Genomic DNA, 20150 nt, shown 5'->3' with positions numbered 1-20150 from the left:
GCCAGATCAGAGCCATGTCTGCAACCTACACCACAGCTCACAGCAATGCCACATCCTTTAACCCACTGATTGAGGCCAGGGATCAAACCCACTTCCTCATGGATACTAGTTGGGTTCATTACTGCTGAGCTACAACAGGAACTCCCTTAAATGACTATTTTCTTTTTTGAGTTCCATTTCTAAAGTCAGGGTGAACGATTCATAACCTGGCATATGTATCCTGAACAGCCAACCAAGCTCCTGCTAGAGCTCCAGGGAAATGTCACAGAGACCATCACATACAACCACAAAAGTTATGGAAGGAACTTCCAACTTTAGGGTTCCTCACTGCACACTGGCCTGAAGCTAGGGATGTTTCTTTAGTTTTGAGCAGAAGAAAACATCTGGGATGCCCCCCTCCCCTTACACAAACAAGGTTCACATCAGGACTGTTCACAACAGCCACAAGGTAGAAACAACCCAAATGTCCCTGAGGGACAGATAAACAAAATGGGTATATCTATATGGTGGAATATTATTCATAAAAAGGAATGCAGCACTGGAATATTACTCGGCCATAAAAAAGAATGAAGTACTGTTACATACCACAACATAGAGGGACCCTGAAGACAGCACGTTCAGTGAAAGAAGCCGCAAATGAAAGGCTACATTCTCTATGATTTCATTTACATGCAATATCCAGAACAGGAAAAACCACAGTAACAGAAAATATTCATCATTGCCAGGGATGAAGGAAAGGGAAATTGGGATTGACTGCTAACAGGTACAAGCAGTTTTCCTTTTTTGGTTTTTTAGTGTTTTTTTTTTTCATGTGTAGTGATGGAAATGTTCTAAAATGAGATGGGGCAATGTTTACACAACATTGCACATATACTAAAAACTATTCAAATGTATGTTTTTACAGAGTTTAAATGGTGAATTTTATGCTATGTGAATTTTCCATTTTTAAAAACCTAAAAAAAAAGAAAAGCTGAGATGGCAATATTAATATCAGAGAAAATAGTTTGCAGAGCAGGTTAGATTACCAGGGATAAACAGTAATTTTAGATAATGATAAAGGGTGAAGTCACCAAGAAAACAACCATCCCAAATGTATATGCATTTAACAAAACAGCTCAAAATACATGAAAGTAAAAACTGATGGAACTATAAAAAGAAATGGAAAAATCCACAATTATAGAAGGAGATATCAACACTCCACCCTGTGTCACCAATAAAACTTGAGAGAAAATGAGCAAGGATATAGAGGACTTAATACCATCAACCCACTGGATCTAACTGACATTGATACAAAACTGCACCCATGAACAGTAGAATTTTCAAGTACACTTGCTACACTCACCAAGCAAGAATATAGTCTAATCATAAAATAAACCTTAAACATTTTAAAAGAATTAAGATGTAATGTATACATGTAAGAAACTGATTGTACATAAAAAAAAAAAAAAAAAAAAAAAAAGAATTTAAGGAGTTCCAGCTGTGGCTCAGTGGTAACGAACCTGACTAGTATCTGTGAGGACAAGGGTTCGATCCCTGGCCTCACTTAGTGGGTAAGGAGCCGGCATTGCCATGAGCTGTGCTGTAGGTCACAGACACGGCTCAGATCTGGTGTTGCTGTGGCTGTGGTATAGGCTGGCAGCTGCAGCTCCGATTAGACCCCTAGCCTGGGAACTTCCATATGCCCCAGATGCAGCCCTAAAAAGACCAAAAAAAAAAAAAAGTTAGAATACAAAGATCTTGGCACAGTGGGTTAAGAATCCAACTGCAGCAGCTGGGGTTGCTGCAGAGGTGAAGGTTCGATCCCCAGCCCCACACAGTGGTTAAAGCATTGCTGCAGCAGCAATGTAGGTCACAGCAGCGGCTCAAATTCAGTCCCTGGCCAAGACCTTCCAAATGCCATGGGTATAGCCATAAAGTTAAAAAAAAAAAATTTAAATAAGACGGTAAATTTCAGGTTCTATATAGCTTTACAACAATAAAAAAATTTTGAATTTTTTAAAAGGCTGCCTTGTGAAGAAGTGCTCACCCCAAATCACCAAGCCAAAGCTGGACCCTGGGCCAGAGGTGGGTCTCACAACCCCTCAGGGTTCCCTGGCCATGAAAGAACATGCTCTTGAAGCCCTTGGATATCACAGTTTCCGATGTTGCTCTTTACCACACCAGCTTGAGATAAGCTCCAGAGTTCTAAGGCCCAACCCTGTAACTGGCATTTTGTTCTCCAACTCAGAGTTATGATGAGCACAAGGTTGAGAGACTAAAGCCTGCCAGGCACTGATGGAAAGTGAGTCATCTGTGAGCAAATTCAAAGATGCAGACCTGGTATCAGAATCTTGTTCACTTATGTCACCTGCAGCCCAGCAGGTGTGCCATTATCCCATGGAAGGATTCTGTGGGTTTCTCCTTCTCATGCCAGGCTGTGTAGGTCCTTGCCTCTCACACACTGGGGGCTCTATCTGTACTGACCAAATGAATGAACCGGCAGCTCCCTGGATGGCTGAAACACCCTACCCACCACTCAGGGCAGAAACACCCTAACCGCCCCATGACAATCTACAGAGAGTAGGATAATCAAAACCACCAAAGTTAACAATTACTAAGCATTTCCAGGTGCCAGGCACTTTCCTCAGCTTTTTAACGCATGATTCCATTTAATCATGTAAATTTCCTCATGTAAAACTGGTCTGATTTTTATCAGCAAGGAAACCCAGGCTCAGAAAGGAGTTTATTTGCTCAAAGTTACTTAGCTAGGAAATCCTGAACTCAGACTGGAATCCAAGCAGTCTTGCTGGGAGCCTAAGCCTCCCAAATAACTGGATGCTTCAAGCACCCACCCAAATTTCCAGGCACTCAATTAAGCTATGATGTTGAATCTTCATCTCATTTTTTTCCTGGTCCAAGGAAACTGAAGGCATCCATCTTTGAAACACACGTCCATGATTTTAATCAATGGCTGCCTAGTAACTCCTGGGGGCCTGTGCTTTCAGTCTTTATCAAGAACAAGATTTCTGTTGTGGCGAAACACAGAAATCACCTCAATGAACAGAAGCTGTGCTGACCAATTGAAATATACAGTGAATGCCAGTGTCATTTAAAATGTTCTCATAATCTTGGGGGGGAATAAGATACAGGTGAAATTAATTTTAACATAGTAAATTTAACCCATATATCGAAAATTGTATCATTTCAACATGTCAACATAAAAAAAATCAATGAGATATTGTGCATTCTATTCTTCATTCTACGAGGTTGGCATCTGGTGTGCCTTCTTTTTTTTTGTCTTTGGCTTTTTGTCATATACCCGAGGCATATGGAGGTTCCCAGGCTAGGGACTGAATAGGAGCTGTAGCTGCCGGCCACAGCCACAGCCACAGCAACATGACCTACACCATAGCTCACAGCTACGCTGGATCCTTAACCTCCTGAGCAAGGCCAGGGATAGAACCCGCAACCTCATGGCTACTAGACAGGTTCATTAACCACTGAGCCACGTCGGGAATTCCTGGTGTGTATTTTACAGTAACAGCACATTCAATTAGAACTCACCACATTTCAACTGGTCAAAAGCCAATGTGGCAAGTGGCTGGCAAACTGGACCTCTCAGATCTAAAATGCGTCCCTCTCTTTTCCTCATCTTTCCTGGTCTCTGTGGATGCCCAACTTTATCTCTGTCAGTTCCCTATTTCTCTTCAGTCATCATTTGGAATGGTCACCAATGAAAGCATGTGAGTGACAAAGCATTCCATCACAGTGACTCTTGTGAATCCTATAGCCATCACCTCTGATCACATGGCCCTTATGGTCTGTGCTTCTTCCTTCATTTTTATTTGCTCTCATTTTCGCTTTCTTTTCTTCCAGGCCATGCCCTCTTTGGGGGACTCCACAGAGCAGCTATCAGCCTCTTCCCATAGGCGTGGCTACCTGGATTAACAGTCTGGGTCAGACCGGTGATTCTAAACTTTGGTCAACTAGCTTGTAAAACAGGAACAACTATGGTTATGATCAACCCCCCACCACCACCACTGGAGAGAGGTTCCAAGGGTCACAGAAACCCTACTGAAGAAAATCATTCTACTCTTGGGCTTTCTTCTCCCATTTTTGTCACTTTCCCCTCCCCAGTCCTCAGCTTCTCCATCCTCCTCTAGGCTACCAGGTCCCCCTGGTCTTCCTCAGCTCCAGAGCAGCAGGGAGGAATGCCAGGTGCCAGAAGCTGGAGCCTGGAGGGTGGGAGCCCAGAAAATGACCCATTCTCAGGGCAAGAAGGGAGACTCCCCAGTTTTCTGCCCATTGGAGGAAGGATAAGAGCTCCCTAGTGGAACCCACTCCAAAAACCCAGTGGGATAGAGAACCCTACAGAAATAACTCTTTCCACCAACTCAGAAGTCTTTATAAAGACAAGGCAGAGAAGAGACTGGCTCTTCAAAGGCTGGCCACTTTGCATGGAAAACCAAGTTCTCCTTCCATTGATACAGGTTCCCAGGTCCTTCCCAACTAGAAACAGGAAAGAGGAGACTCTAGCCTAGGACAACTGTCTCCTTAACCCTGAGCTCTTGGTTGTCAAAACATAGTCAATCCAAAAAAAATAAAAATCCAAAAAAATAAAATAAAACAAAACATAAACTCAGACTGAGGGTATGGAACACTGATGGTGAAAGGTACTCTGGCAAAACCTATCAAAAGTCCTAAAACTTTGCCTATCCTTGGATCCAGCAATTCCATTTCTAGGAATTGAAGGCAAGGATTACCACAAGCCACAGGGATCTACTGTGGTATTATTTAGAATAGTGGCAAATGATATACACATAAGACAATTAAATAAGCTAAAGTATGGTACATCCATAGAATATTATGCAGACATTAAAAATAATATTTTGGGGAGTTCCCGTCGTGGCGCAGTGGTTAACGAATCCGACTAGGAACCATGAGGTTGCGGGTTCGGTCCCTGCCCTTGCTCAGTGGGTTGGCGATCCGGCGTTGCCGTGAGCTGTGGTGTAGGTTGCAGACGCAGCTCGGATCCCGTGTTGCTGTGGCTCTGGCGTAGGCCGGTGGCTACAGCTCCAATTCGACCCCTAGCCTGGGAACCTCCATATGCCGCAGGAGCGGCCCAAGAAATAGCAACAACAACAACAAAAGACAAAAAGACAAAAAAATAAATAAATAAATAAATAATATTTTGGGGAGTTCCCATCATGGTGCAGTGGTTAACGAATCCAACTAGGAACCATGAGGTTGCGGGTTCGATCCCTGCCCTTGCTCAGTGGGCTAAAGATCCAGTGTTGCCGTGAGCTGTGCTGGAGGTCTCAGACGCAGCTCGGATCCCGCGTTACAGTGGCTCTGGTGTAGGCCGGTGGCTACAGCTTCGATTCAATCCCTAGCCTGGGAACCTCCATATGCCGAGAGAGCGGCCCAAGAAATGGCAAAAAGACAAAATAATAATAATAATATTTTGGGAGTTCTCTGGTGGCTTAGAGGGTTAAGGATCCAATGCTATCATAGCTATGGCTCTGGTTACTGCTGTGACATGGGTTCCATTCTAGCCCAGGAACTTCCCCATGTCATGGACACAGCCAAAAAATAAAAATAATAAAGATAATATTTAATGAAATGAAAATATATTCCTGGCATATTAAGTGAACTTCCCATCTCCAGCCTTCCTCCAATCTCCGGGCTCACACACCCAACTGCCTACTTCAAAAATGTAAATGTCTCGACAGGATTTAACTGTCAAGTCCAACCTATCCCACCCCACCTTCACATTTCAAATAACGGCACCACCACTCACTTACTTCTTAGGCTAAACACCTAGGAATTATCCTCTGTTCTTTCTTTTTCCTTCACTTCCCACATCCAATTCATGAGCATCTCCCATGCACTTGACCTCCTGAGAACAGACACTTGCTCCATCTCCCCAACCATTACTCTAATCAAAAGCACAGTCATTCTGGCTTTGACTCCCACCCTAACCTCCACAGTGGACTTCCTGCTGTTCTCATAACACACAGGATATATTCCCACCCAAGAACTCCGAACCTGCTGTTCCCTCTGCCTGGTGCATTCAGATATTTCACTTCTTGCTTCTTTAAGTCAGTAAAACCTCCTCGGAGTTCCCATCGTGGTGCAGTGGAAAAGAATCCGACTAGGAACCATGCAGTTGCGGGTTCTAACCCTGACCCTCCTCTCTTTCCATACCTTGTTTTCTTTGGAGTTTTTTTTTTTACTATAGTAGATACTTTATAAAACATTAATTTACATAGAAACATTAACATACGGAAACATCAATTTACAGTGTTCTGTCAACTTCTGCTGTACAGCAAAGTGACACGGTCATACATAATATACATTCCTTTTCTTGTACTATCTTCTATCGTGGTCTTTCCCAAGAGACTGGACATAGTTCCCTATGCTATATAGTAGGACTTTGTTGATTATCCATGCTAAATAGAATAGTTTTCATCTTCTAATCCCAAACTCCCTATCCATCCCACTCCCTCCCCCTCCCCTTTGGCAACCAGTCTGTTCTCCATGTCTGTGAATCTTTCTCTGTTCTGTCTTTTGGGGTTTCTCCCACAGCTGTGGTACACTGTTACATTAGATTGTTCAGTGGCCCCCAATGAATCACACCTGCTGGAATCCACACTCTTGGCTACTAACCCCCACGCTGACTATGGGCTCATCCATGTGATTTGCTTTGGCCAACAGAACGCTAGCGAAGGTTAAGGAAGTAGAGGCTTAAGAGGGGCTGTGAACTGGAGCTTGTCTTCTTGGAACACAGCTGCTGCCACCATGTAAGAAATATGGGCTGTCCTGCTATAGAGGGGCCACGTGGAAGAAAAGGGAGGCACCCCAGCCAAGCACAAAGCCAACCACCAGCCAAGTGAGTCAGGCCATCCAGGATCATCCAGCCTTCATGGAGCCACCAGATGACCACAGTATGAGTAGCCCGGGCAAGATCAGCAGGACTGGCCAGCTAAGTCCAGCCCTAACTGCAGACTTATTAGCAAATAAATGACTATTGTTTTAAACCACTAAGTTTTGGGATGGCTAGTTCTATAGCAATAGATAACTGTTATGACAGCTTATCACTAGCTGTGCCAGAGACGACTAGCTATTCAGCCAAATGGACTCACTTTCCCATCTTGCAGTGCTGACTAAATTCTAGCCAGGGGGACACACACAGAACTGATGAGGACAACTTCCAGGATGAGGCTTTTAAGAGGCTTTGTCTTCTCCACAATTTTACCCCTTTCTGGATGCAACAGTGTTGCCTGGAGCAGGAGAGAAAAGTCTCCCAATCAAGATCATCTTGGACTGTTTTGTGAGCAAGAACAAGACTGCTACTATATTGGAGCCACTGCACATTCAGGGACCTATTTGTTATAGCCTCTCTGAATTAATACACAACTGAGATTCTCTGTCCACTTGTTTATTGTTTGTCTGCCCTGCCCCACCCTGACATTCACACCAAAATGCAAGCTCTGTGAGAGCAGGGGCCTCACCTGTCTTGTTCATCACTCTGTTTCCAGTGCCTACAACAGTGCCCAACCCACCGTACATAGTAGTGCTCACTAAATATCTACACCTGTCCAAAATTAAATTGGCCACAGAAGTGGAGTCTGTTTTCCCATCATCTAAACCCAGGCAGGCCATGTGACTTGTGCCAATTCATAAGGCACAATGGAAGTGACACCATGTGACTTCTGAATCTCAAGAACCTTGCAACTTTCGCTCTTGCCCACTTGGAATACTGGGGCCATGGAAGGAACCCAGGCTAGCCCACTGGAGAGGCCACTGAGAGAGAGAGGCGTAGCCGTCTCAGCTACAGGTCCATCTGCCAAGCGAATGTGGCAAGACCAGCAAGGGAACCGCCCAGCCAATTCCCAGGGAACCACTGAAAAGAACAAGTTATTGTCTGAAGTTCAAAGTTTCCCAAACATAATTAAGTCTACATATGGTTTGTTAATACCATAATCATAAAGAACCAATGATTGACATGTGATGGCTCTGATGCCCTTGCTGCATAAGGAGATTCTGTTACCTATCCACTCCTCCAACCCAATCCATCATATTTCCCTCCTCAAAATAGAACCCAACTCAGTATTACCTGTATTTGGCCAATGCCCTCCAATCCCAGAGTCACTGGCTCACTTTTCAGTTGGTCTCTGTGCCTCCAGGTTCTTTCCCATCCCCCCTACCCTTTGAGACCAGGGACCAGCAAACTGCAGCCCGCAGGCCAAATCTGACTCACCACCTGTTTTTGTAAGGTCCAAAACCTAAGGATTGATTTTACATTTTTAAATGTCAAAAAAAAAAATCGAGTTCCCTGGTGGCCAAGGGGTTAAGGCTCTGGTGTTATCACTGCTGTGGCTAGAGTTACTTCGGTAGTGCAGGTTCAATCCATGGCCCAGGAACTTCTGCACGCCACAGGTGCGGCCAAAAAAAAAAAAAATTAGAAGGAAAATAACATTTTGTGACATGTGAAAACTGTATCAAACTCAAATGTCAGGGTCCATAAATGAAGTTTTATTAGGAAATGTTTATTTATGGATTGTCTACAGCTGCTGCCTGCTACAACAGCAGAGTTGAGTGGTGGTGATGAAAACCATGTAGCCCACAAAGCCTGAACTATTTACTATCTGTTCTTCTACAGAAAATGTGTGCTGGCCCCTGCTGCAGGCTGCCATCAGACTAACCTTTAAACATCTTTTTTACTGTATTCACTCCAAAACCTTTGAAGATTTCTATCTCCTCCCTCAAAAGGATGAAACTTTGTTCGTCTGTCTTCCCAGTCCTTAGTTAGACCCCATCAGTTTGTGACCTAATTTGTTTCCTATGACACTCTACCAGGTACTCTCCACGCTGGCCCACTGGTCTGTAAGCCATCCCTTGAAGGCAGGAAAATGCCTTCATCTGGTTTGTTGTTTGTGCCCAGAGAGTTTTCCCCACATGCTGTAATTTAACACCCCTACCACCATCCTTTATTCCACTCAGGGTCCCCAGCTCCCCAGCCAAGAACGTTTCCCTAACTGCTTTGCCACATGTTTCCCCAGGTGTATTCTATGGAACATCAGGCCCAAGAGACTCTACCCTCTCTTGGAGTTACAATGTACCTGAATGGTGTATTAAAGGCTCTGAGAAGTCCTGCAGCCAAGAAGCCTATTTCTTTTGCTTAACTCAACCTTTCCCCAGTGTGCTAGCCATGGGACTTATTTCACCTACAGAATACTTGTTGACCATGAGCATCTAGTACAGTGCCTGAATTTCAGCATTTGTCAAAAGAATAAATAATGCTAACATCCCACAGAACTAGGGTTCCACAGAACATACTTTAGAAATGCCACTCAAGCTCCTTATTCCCTTCCCCCAGTCTAAGCTGTTCCCTTCCATGTCATCTACTCTATACCACATAATGCTAATCATCACCATCAAAGAATCGTCATTTATTTAGCACCTGCAGACACTGAGCTACAGAGAGTGTTAGACCCTTGAAAAATGTCACCGCCTTTCATCCTCACAACCACCTCTGAGAAAGGTAATGTTATTTCTTCATTGCCATTTTGCCAAAAATGAAAGCAGGAGTCAGAAAATTTAAATCACTAGGTCAAGATAAAGTAAGCAAAAAAAGCTAGAATGCAAAACTACCTCCTTTCAACTCCAAAGCTCGTGATCTTTCTTCTCTGCCAAAGTACCTGCTGATAACATATTGTCATCAGCTGCTGGCTGTCGACCCAATATCCCTTCCCACCTTCTTCCATGCTAGCAGAACCCTGATTTTGTATAAAGGGGCAACAGGTCAAACCAGTCAATGGATCATGACCATGTAAACCAATCATGATGCTGTTCCCACTGCCTTGCACCTTGGAAGAGCCGTTTGACCCAACTCTGGCAAAGAAGGCATAATGAGACATCATCTATGGGGTAGGGAGGAGGGGGTATCCTGTGGAAGTCAAACAAAGGTATAAAACCTTCATTCCTTCCCACTCGCTTGGTCCCCCCTTCACTGCCTTGAAGCCAGGTGTGAGGGCTGATGCTTCAGCAGCCATTATGCAACCACAAGGAAGAGGCCATGAGAATTCACAAAGACATCAGCCCTGAGCCAACTCAAACAGCTACCTATCTTCAGACTTCCTGCTACTTGAGAAAAAGAAACCATTTTTTGCTTAACCGCATTGGTTGGATTTTCCCTTTCATGCATCTGAACACATTCCTAATGGACCCACATGCTGTCTCCTGTATGACTTATTGTTTGGACTTTATCATTATTTGATATATACATTAGCTTCATCTGCCTCATCATGAAGTCTGCTTCTTGGAGGCCAAGTCCACATTGTACATTTTTGTTTCTACAGGGGTAGAGGCAAGATTTGGGGGAATATTCTGTTCCATTTACTACTTTGTTTAGGGTTTGTGAGCAGGGAGTTGTCACTATCGAATAGCTGAACTATGGCCTCTATCTCCTATTAGATAAGTTTGTCTCAAAGGTCAATATGAAAACATGCATCAGACATACCAGGACCGTTTACTAAATACAGGAGAGCTCCCTCCAATCTCAATGGAATTAGAACCACTGGAGTGAGAGGATGAGAATCTGCATTTTTAAGATGCTCCCTCAGGTAGTTTTGATATACAATGTTTGACAACTTCTGGGATCAAAAAAACAAAAAAAAAAAAAAAAAAAAAAAAAAACCCGCTATGGATCCAAAGCCTGTGTGAGGGAGGTTTGGCAGGACTTGGCTGGACCCTATGGCACCAGCCCCTCCTCAGGGGCCCCACCCTAGCCCTAGCAACTTAAGAAGCCTAAATTGGCACAACTGGTCAAAACTCTTTCTTGCACAATATGGATAAAGTGGTTGGCATGCTCTGTGGCATTCTGGGATTGGGAAACAAATAGACCTTCCCAGTATCTGTCACCTCCCACCCTACCAAAGCCTCCATCCCCCAGTTTAAAAAGAAAACCACTGTGGAAAAGATGCAATGGAACCTGTGGGCCACTGCAACAATCACTGTGGTCCAGGGAGCTCTCAGAGAATGGAGCATACTGAAAAAAGGAAAAGAGAACTGGAGAAACTTACACAATAATCCACAAACCAGCATTTGGGACTCCTGATTCAGAGGAACAGAAGAGACCTCCGGTGGCCCTTTTGGGTTATTTACTTATTTACAGGATGAAATTCTGAACAGAATCTTCTCTAGGGCACTGCTCAGACAGAGACAGAAACTGGGCCAAGGCATCCCACACTTTTTCTTCCATCAGTGGAGTCCTAGCCTAGACCGCTCTCCAAAGCTCTAAGAAAAGACCTGTGCCTCTCAACAGGATTCCCACCCCTTTGCTAACCCTTGACACTTAGGTTATTTCATTTCAGATCATCATTTTCCCAGATGACAGGAGCACACAAGATGCATTCTAGGGGAGCAAATCTCATATTCAACAACACACACACACACACTCACTCACTTCACTTTCAAACCCACCCGCCTTTGCTCCCAGTCCCACGGCCACCACCCTCAGCAAAAGTCAGCTAAGGGGAGTTCCCAAATTTAATCAAGCCGTGTGTACCACGGGGCCGGTTTGAGGGAGGAATGTGAGTCGAATCCTTCAGGTGCTTCAAAGAACGTGGATGCCTAATGATTACGTGGACGCCAGGCATTTTCTAAAGCTCTCGAAATCTTCTTCCTTTGACCAGATGGCCTTCAGAAGAAATAATTTCTGCCATCTTCTTTTTGAGTAACTTTGCATTCATCCCACCACCCCCCACAACATTGCCTCAAACTCCCCCTCAAGTTCTGTTGGAGAGAATGCTACAACACACCAAAGATAACTCCTCCTCTCGACCCCTTTTTTCATGGTCCTACCAAAATTCCAGAGTATTTTCCCACACCACCTGTGTGTGCTGATCCAGGCTTTTTTTTTTTTTTTTAAACATGTTTTAGGCCTGCGATAGCTCCCTGCATCAAAATGATACGATTGGAAATGGGTAGCTCAAAGGGGATCTCTTTTTCATGCATCTTGCCTTCTGAAATGTATATCACCGAAAGCAAACCAACCAACCAAATCTAAGGAGCAAAAGGGGGGCTGGGAAAGAGGCTGAGAAAGAAGAGGTCTATATTTATAGGCAGCCCCATTCTGCGAGCAAAAACCACCTTTTGACCACCTGCAGAATGCGCAAGGTCACGTGGGTTCTCTGCAGCGCCTTAATGTCTTACCAGCACACAAGCCCCCGTGGCATATAAACAAATCCACAAGCGGAAAAAAGAGAGAACTCACTCCTCAGAGAGGAAGCCAATGATAACAACAGCCGCGAAAATAATAATAAAGAATAACAATTACTACTACTACTACCACCACCACCTAGCCAAGCGTAGACGACAGCAGTACAGTACACTAAAGAGATGTCCAGTAAAGGCTTTGCAAGATAAATCACAGAAGACCAACCGTGCCCACCTTGCTCCCCTCCCACCCCCACCCCACCCCCAACAAACAGAATCAAGGGAAAGGGGATGGTGGGAGAGAAAGGGGAGGGAAGGAAGGATTGCTGTTTTTCCATAGGCAACACCTACCTCCAGGGTCCGGATCTCTTTCTGTGTGAGGTCGTTGGAGGTAGCACATTTGGTCCTAAGCCCTTCCAGGTTGGAGATGCTCAGGTCTATCATGTTTTGGACCAACTCGCACTGCTGTAAGGCTTTTTGCAAACTCAGAGGCTGCTGCTCCTCGCTTTTCGTCATGTTTTCCTCATCCATCGCTTGCTCTGCAAGCCCCCTTCCCCTCCTCCTCCTCCCAGAGAGAAAAAAGGGGGTGTGGGGGGAGTAGAGGTAGGTCTACCCCCTCCGCCTCTCCAACCACTGCGACTTCTCAACAATGTCTCATGAAGAAGAAACCCAACATCTCACACAGGGTTGAGGGGGTGGGGTGGGAGGAGGGGACAAGAGCCAAAATTTATTATTTTATTTTGGGGTATCAAGCAGACTCCATTAGAACGTCTCCTCTCTCTGAGTCTCTGGTCCCTGAAAAGGAGAGATGCTGTTTCTCAGAAGCGAACCAGGTGATGTGATGCTGTCTGTACACTTAGGGAGGAGGAGGAAAAAGAGGAGGAGGAGGGGGAGGGAGAGGAGGAGGAGAAGGAAAATAGCGCTCACTCTTTACACACCGGCTCCGTGAAGGACAAAATTATATATTTTTGGCTGGCTGGCTTTTATGTCAAAAAAAATCTGGTTTGCCCCCCTCCCAGTTGCAGTGACACGGCATTGTCCACCGTTTGAGGTGCTTTAGCGCGTTCTCAAGATGCTGTCTGCATTGCTCCCGCGGCTGCGGCGGCGACTGCGGCTGGCTGCTGTCTCGTCCTCGCGCTGCTGCTGCTGCTGCCGCCGCCGGGCTCCGGGGGTGACGGCTGCTGCATTCGCTCCTGCCTCGCTCCACACCGACATCTTGCCTGTCAATCAAAGTGGGGCGGGGGGGAGCGAGGCGAGGGATGGAGAACGAGCGAGGGACCTGCAGGGTAGCGGGTTGGTGGAAAGGCGCCGTGCGCGCATCCGCCCCCGCCGGGTCCCGGCCCCGGCGCGCCAGGGACCAGCCAGAGGAGGCGGAGGAGGAACGCGCAGGCTCGCGCACCTGGCAGGGAGCGGGACGGCTCCGGCAGGGGCCCAGGGGAGCGGGGGGCGGGATTTCTAGGGGATGCGGAGCTCGCGTGGCAAAGTGAAATTACTACCGGGCGTGCGTGCGAGCGAGCGACCGGCGGGCGTGGGCGCGAGGGAAGCGCGCACGGCGGGCCGAGTCGGCTCCCGGAGGAGGTGGAGATGGCAGGGAGTGTGCTAGAGCGCGTAGGCTGGATGAGGGGCGGGGAGAAGGATTTGGTGGCGGGGTGGGGTGGGGGCCCCTACTACAGCACCGCTCTCGCGAGACGAGGCCAGAGCGCGACTCAGCAGGTGCGCTCTGGCTGGGAGCAGGTGTGCGCCCAACTTTAAACCCCATAGTGCGTGCTAGAGAAATGTCAGCGCAAACCTGGGCACGTCCTCTCTAGCTTTCCGTCTCGGTGTGTGTGTGGGGGGTGTGTATGGGTGTGTGTGGGTGTATCTTTTTGTCCTTCTTGATATGGGGGGGGGATAAAACAAACAAAAAAAATCTGATGATCTCCCATGAGCTGTAGGAAGGTGCCTCCCAGAATTGGTACCTTGGCCTGCAGTGACCCTGACATGTGGCTTTCCATTTGGAGAGTGAAAAGGGCTTTGCCTTAATCTGATTGTTACCATGTCCTACATGTCCCTCATGATCTGATCCCAGCCTACCTAACCGACCTTATATCAGCAAACTAGGCTCCCAGAGCTGAGGATGGATTTTACATTTTAAAATGGTTGGGGAAAAGTCTAACGAATATTTTGCAACATGAAAATTACAAGGAATTCTAATTTCAATGCTCATAAATAAAGTTTTATTGGAACACTGCCACCAGTTTATTTATTGCATTTTTACCTTTGCATTATAACAGCAGAATTTAGTTGCAACTGACACTGTATGACTTGGCAACAGCTAGAAATATTTACTATCTGGTCCGTTAGAGAAAAGTTAGCCAAACCCTGGCTTAATTGCCAGACATAGTCTTGCCTCAGAGGTCTTTGTCCTCTCTGCCCAGGTCAAAATTCCCCCTAAACCTCTCCTGGTTGGCTGCTTGTCACTTAATGTCAACTCGAATGTCATCTCAAAGGCCTCATCTCCCTGATTATCTTATAGGACTCCCAACACACATTGCCCAAAGGATGTGTTTAGGATAATTAGCAAAAGGCACAACTTTCAGTGGGTCAACAAAGCTCCATTCCAGGGACTGGGCTTATGGGGCAGAGTAGAATCAAAACTCATAGTACAGTAGGTATCCCTTAAAGGAAGCCACTTAAAAAGTAGAAGGAATGACACTCAGTGATGGCAAACTTTTAAGACTGAGTGGTGGGGTTTAATGGCGCATATAGAGCTGAATCAGCATTTTCAAAATCTCTCTCTCTCTCTCTCTCCTCCAGGAAGAACTCAAGTGAGTTCTCTATGCCCTCAATCTTTTGGACTATGAAGTTTATGGACTCCAGTTCTCTGGTAAAATTCTCTTTTTACCTATTTTCTCTGTATTTTGCTTTGTTTTTCTTGAACATATTAATCATGGTTATTTTATTTATTTTTTGTCTTTTTAGGGCCGCACCCACGGCATATGGAGGTCCCCAGGCTAGGGGCTGAATCGGAGCTGTAGCCACCAGCCTATAACACAGCCACTGCAACACCAGATCTGAGTTGCGTCTGCGACCTACACCATAGCTCATGGCAACGCAGATCCCAAACGCACTGATGAAGGCCAGGGATTGAACCCGCTACCTCATTGTCCCTAGTCAGATTTGTTTCTGCTGTGCCACAACAGGAACTCCCATAGTTATTTTAAAGCCCTTGTCTAATTCCAATGCCTTGGTTACCTGTGGGGTCTATTTCTATTGACTGTTCTTCTCTGTTTTCAGCGATTTGGTCCTGTCTCTTGGCAGGCCTTTACATTTTTATTGAGTGCCATACAATGTCTGTGCATGAAGAAAATATCTAGAGTCTCCAGGTGATATTGTCTAATTCTGGAGAGGGCTCACCCTTCTCTGCAAGTCAGACAGCAGGAGGACTGACCATCTTAATCCAATCAGAGGCTAAACTGGATGGAGGCTGGATTGCAGTTGTTTCTGTTTTGGGGTGAGGAAATTCCCAGGCCTGGGATCAAACCTAAGCCACAGCTGTGACAATGCTCAATCTTTAACCACTAGGCCACCAGGAAACTCCTGGATTACAGTTTTGATAAGACACCACTTAACTTTGGCTCTCACCTCTCAGCCCTGGCCTTTCAAGATTTCCAACTGAGAAATGCAGGTGTTCACTGAGAACATTCCCCCCACCCCGCTCCCAAGCTCTAATCCTTGTCTCTATAACACAGCAAAACTGCTGAAAACTTTCTGTTCTGTCTTTCAGGAACCTTTTGCTTGGCCTCTTAGCCTCTGGACCTGCACTGTTTCAGAATTTGCTAAATGGCTTAAGGGTGAAATTGCCATCTATCAAGCTCATTTTTCTGTCCCCTATTCCTTCTCTCTTCGATATTAGACCTTAACATCACCAGTTTTGTCTTCCTACCCTATGAGACTGACAAAAGTTCTGTGGTTTCTATGTTCCCCAGAAATAGCTCCCTGCCTGGGAAAACTCTAGATTCGATGTGCCCAAATTTGCAAATGCCTCTGGGGGAAAGTGGCTTCACAATTTCAGCTCACCTCCATACAGTTCCTCTCTCTCCAGAATCTTGGTCCCTCTTGTCCTCGTTGCCTCTGCAGCTCTCTGAATGCCTTTCAGCAGATGACAGTGATGACAATGACCATGATGACAATGACAACAATGATGATGATGATTTTATCTGACTTTTCTAGTTGTTTTCTGAGGTGGAAGTTTGAACAGTGAAAGTAGTCCATCAGGGTCATAACCTGGCAGGATTGTAAGCAGCACACATGCATTCTGTTTGACACCTGCCCCCTTTTTTTTCCAATGGAGTGCTACAGTGGACATTTGCTATGCTTTGTATCCACCCAGCCTCCTTTGAATATCCTTCCTATGTTTGGAAAATGCCCCCACATTATGAGTCCCACTTTTCCATAAGAGAAACCAAAGCACTTTTCCAGAACCTTTTTTTGCAGCCAGGTTTCATGTGATGGGCTCTGCCATAGACACATGAGATTGCTACTGGAAATTGAGCAACAAAGAGGAGAAATATACATGACAGTGAGCATGGCAGCCAATGCACCTGCTTCCAGGTGTGCTCCCCCATATAAGCTTGGTGTTTATGCTAAAAGGCATGGCATGAGCAGCCCCAAAGTGTGGTTTGCAAAGCATTCCTAGCTACATAGTCTGAACCTGGCTCTCTTGTCCTCTTGGAGTTTCTATAGGCTTTCTAACTACCTGTCTTAATCTGCTCAGGCTGCCCTAACAAAATACCATAGCCATGGTGGCTTAAACAACAGCAAATTATTTTCTCACAGTTCTGGAGGCTGGAAGTCTGAGATTGGGGTGACAGCATGTTTGGGTTCTGGTGAGGGCTCTCTTCCTAGACTGCAGGTGGCTGCTTCTCATTGTGTCCATGTGGCAGACATGGCTCATGTGGCTTCCTCCTCTTATAAGGCCACAGCCCTGCTGGATTAGGGCTTTACCCTTTTGACTTCATCATTACCTCCTAAAGACTGTAAAGACCCACTGGGGGTTAAGGCTTCAACATATGAACTTGGGGGACACAATTCAGTCCATAGCACCACCCTGTTAAACTACCTGGAGTAGATGGTGCCTTTTGCAACAAAGAACCCTGACTAATGTTCTTGCCAGTAATTCCAAAATCAGGAGACACTACCAATAATTGGAGATTTCTGGAGTTCTCTCGTGGCGCAGCAGGTTAAAGATCTGGTGGTGGAGTTCCCGTCGTGGCGCAGTGGTTAACGAATCCGACTAGGAACCATGAGGTTGCGGGTTCAATCCCTGCCCTTGCTCAGTGGGTTAACGATCCGGCAGGCGTTGCCGTGAGCTGTGGTGTAGGTTGCAGACACGGCTCAGATCCCGCGTTGCTGTGTCTCTGGCGTCGGCCAGTGGCTACAGCTCCGATTAGACCCCTAGCCTGGGAACCTCCATATGCCGCGGGAGCAGCCCAAGAAATAGCAAAAAAAGACAAAAAAAAAAAAAAAAAAAAAAAAAAAAGATCTGGTGGTGTCACTGCATTGGCTTGGGTCACTGCTGTGGCACATGTTTGATCCCTGGCCTGGAACTTCCACATGCCATGGGCGTGGCCAAAAAATGGAGATGTCTGGCCTTTCTTTGAAAATGGAAAAACATGGCCACGCTGGGCAAAAATTGGCCCTTTCTGATGGGATACAGGCTCTGCAGTTCACCAGCGTCCCCACCCAGCCCCCTGCATTCATCACTTGGAAGGCATTTGTGTTTGCTGCCCCTGGTAGAGGGGTTCACACCTCAAATCAATAAGAACCTCACCAATTTCAAGCTTAGAGAACTAGAGCTAACTGATGAGAACTGTATTGTATTTCATCCCAGAAACTGCATTTACCTCTGAATGATGAGTGTCTCAGAGTAGCTTCATCAATAGTGGGCTAGTTACTGGGCTGGTGAATGTGTTGAACTTGGCAATACCTCATTAGAGCCCATAGCTTTTAGTTTCAAGTATCAGAATAGTCTCAAATTTAAATATGAGAAGTCCAGTCTCATCCAACCAAAACTTCAGTCTCACATCCACTTTAACACCTCTTCCTCACCCCTCTGGTCTGGCCCACGGATTGCTCAGGAAGCCGTAGTGGAGACTAGGGCAGGTGTGTCCTTTCCTGCCTCCTCTCCAGCTTCCCCTCCTTGCTGGAGTCCAGGAGCAGAGGAATGGGTGGAAAGGGAGCCTCAGATGGGACACGTGAGTATAGGTATCATTCTTGCATGAGTGTCAGAGCCCCCCACCCCCCATGTTGTGGTAAGCACTCACATGCTGGCTCTTTCACGTGGAGGCATCTTTGGAGACCTCCATGGGGACCACGTGGGGACTCAAGACATAGGCTGGGACACCCCTTTTCCACTCATCCCCGGGGAAGTACCCTCCATTCTCTTTCTGTGGGCCCCTTCTCTGGCAGGCTGCCCTCTTGCATGAGTTTTTCAGGATGACTCAAGTCTAAGCACATATGCTCTGGCCCATGGGAAACAGGATGCACCTTTGCCATGCTGCCCTCTCCTCACCCCAGGCAGGCTTCAGCTGGCAGGGAGACGCAGCCTCTACCCCTAACCCCAGTCTCATGAGTGATTCTTCTTTGAAATCTCCTCTCTCAGCTCGGGGATTGGAAGGGAAGGGGAAAAAAGCCCCTGCAGAGACCTGTCAGAGAAACCTCCTCTGGATAAGATCTTGACCTTGTTGTGTAAGCTGGAGGTTGATGGTTACTGATGGTAAGAGGACCAGTCTGGCCACCTGTTAACAGAAGGAAGAATATCGTTATCCATTGCCCTCACTTTTGAAGCTTTGGCTGTAGCTCTGGGTTGACAGGAGAACTCTGATTCCACACCTTGTTGTATTAGCGATGACCTGCCCCCAGTAGTCTCTTCTCTAAATTATATGGTGAATAGAGATGAAAAGTGGAAAATGTCAGATTCACAGGTTAGACGGGTGGTCAGTGATCCTGGAACTAAACAAACAAACAAACAAACAAAAACTACTATTGACTTGTTCTTTTTTTTTTCTTTTTTGGCTGCCCCGAGGCATATGGGGTTCCCAGGCCAGGAATCGAATCTGAGCCACAGTAGCGACCCACGCCACAGCTGTCTGAGGCCAGGGATTGAACTGGGGTCCTGGTGCTGCAGAGATGCCGCCTACCCCAATCTGGTTGTGCCACAGTGGGAACTCCTGACTTGTTCTTAAAGGGGCTCAACATACTGTTTTCCCAGAGCATTGCTTCTTTGCTTTTTTCCTACTGACGTCTTTGAAATATTTCAGAACACTGGCCCCAAGGAGATGATCAAATCTTCCATAGCTGCGAGAGCATTATTATTGCTCTGTTCTAACTCACTGATCCCCAAAACATAAATGGCTTTTTAAAAAATACCTTTGATGAATGCAAGCAGAAAGTTCCCGTCTAACCTCGTGAAGTTTTCCCAACATCAGAAAACTGACTTTTTCTATACTTCTTCTCCTTTTGGCCTTTTGCCTCTGTCTCTTAATTTTCCAGCATGAGCAAAACAGCCAGATCACTCTTTTGATGGCGAGATAATTTGAGCTCATGGTAATTGACAATTTAGTCCAGTGATTTATGCTGGCTTTACAAATTAAGCACTGAACGATGTGCTGTGAGTTTTCAGACACAGCACCCTCAGGACAGAAAAGGATGCATGCTATGGTACTCTCAAAATACTGAGAGATGCTCAGCCAAAGAGTTTTGAAAACTGCGCTAAAGTGATGTCATCAACCAAGCCTGCTTACTTCTCATACTATCTTGTCTATGGAGTTCTGCATTAGCCCAAGTGGTATTTCTGTGTGAACCAGGAAAAGGCATCTGCTCTTCAAGGGTCCCAGGGGTCACACTTTGAGGGGCAGAGCACCGTCTGGATCTCAGACTCGCCCCAATCTGGGCACCTTATGAAGGAA

At 46.1% G+C, this 20150-nt stretch overlaps 1 protein-coding gene across 4 annotated transcripts in view; it reads right to left on the bottom strand.

The window, feature by feature from the left end:
- The window catches only part of KSR2 (kinase suppressor of ras 2), a 414659-nt gene extending 400994 nt beyond the window's left edge, over positions 1-13665 (bottom strand). For all 4 annotated transcript variants that reach the window (XM_005657319.3, XM_021073978.1, XM_021073979.1 and 1 more), the window contains exon 1: positions 12553-13665. In XM_005657319.3, the coding sequence (XP_005657376.2) occupies positions 12553-12732 (180 nt within the window). In that variant the 5' untranslated portion in view covers positions 12733-13665. The remainder of the gene's footprint in view (positions 1-12552) is intronic.

Source organism: Sus scrofa, chromosome 14 (genome assembly GCF_000003025.6).
Source record: "Sus scrofa isolate TJ Tabasco breed Duroc chromosome 14, Sscrofa11.1, whole genome shotgun sequence".
Classification (NCBI taxonomy): domain Eukaryota; kingdom Metazoa; phylum Chordata; class Mammalia; order Artiodactyla; family Suidae; genus Sus; species Sus scrofa.
Note: the sequence above shows the minus strand (reverse complement) of the source record. Positions and strands in the feature narration are given on the sequence as shown.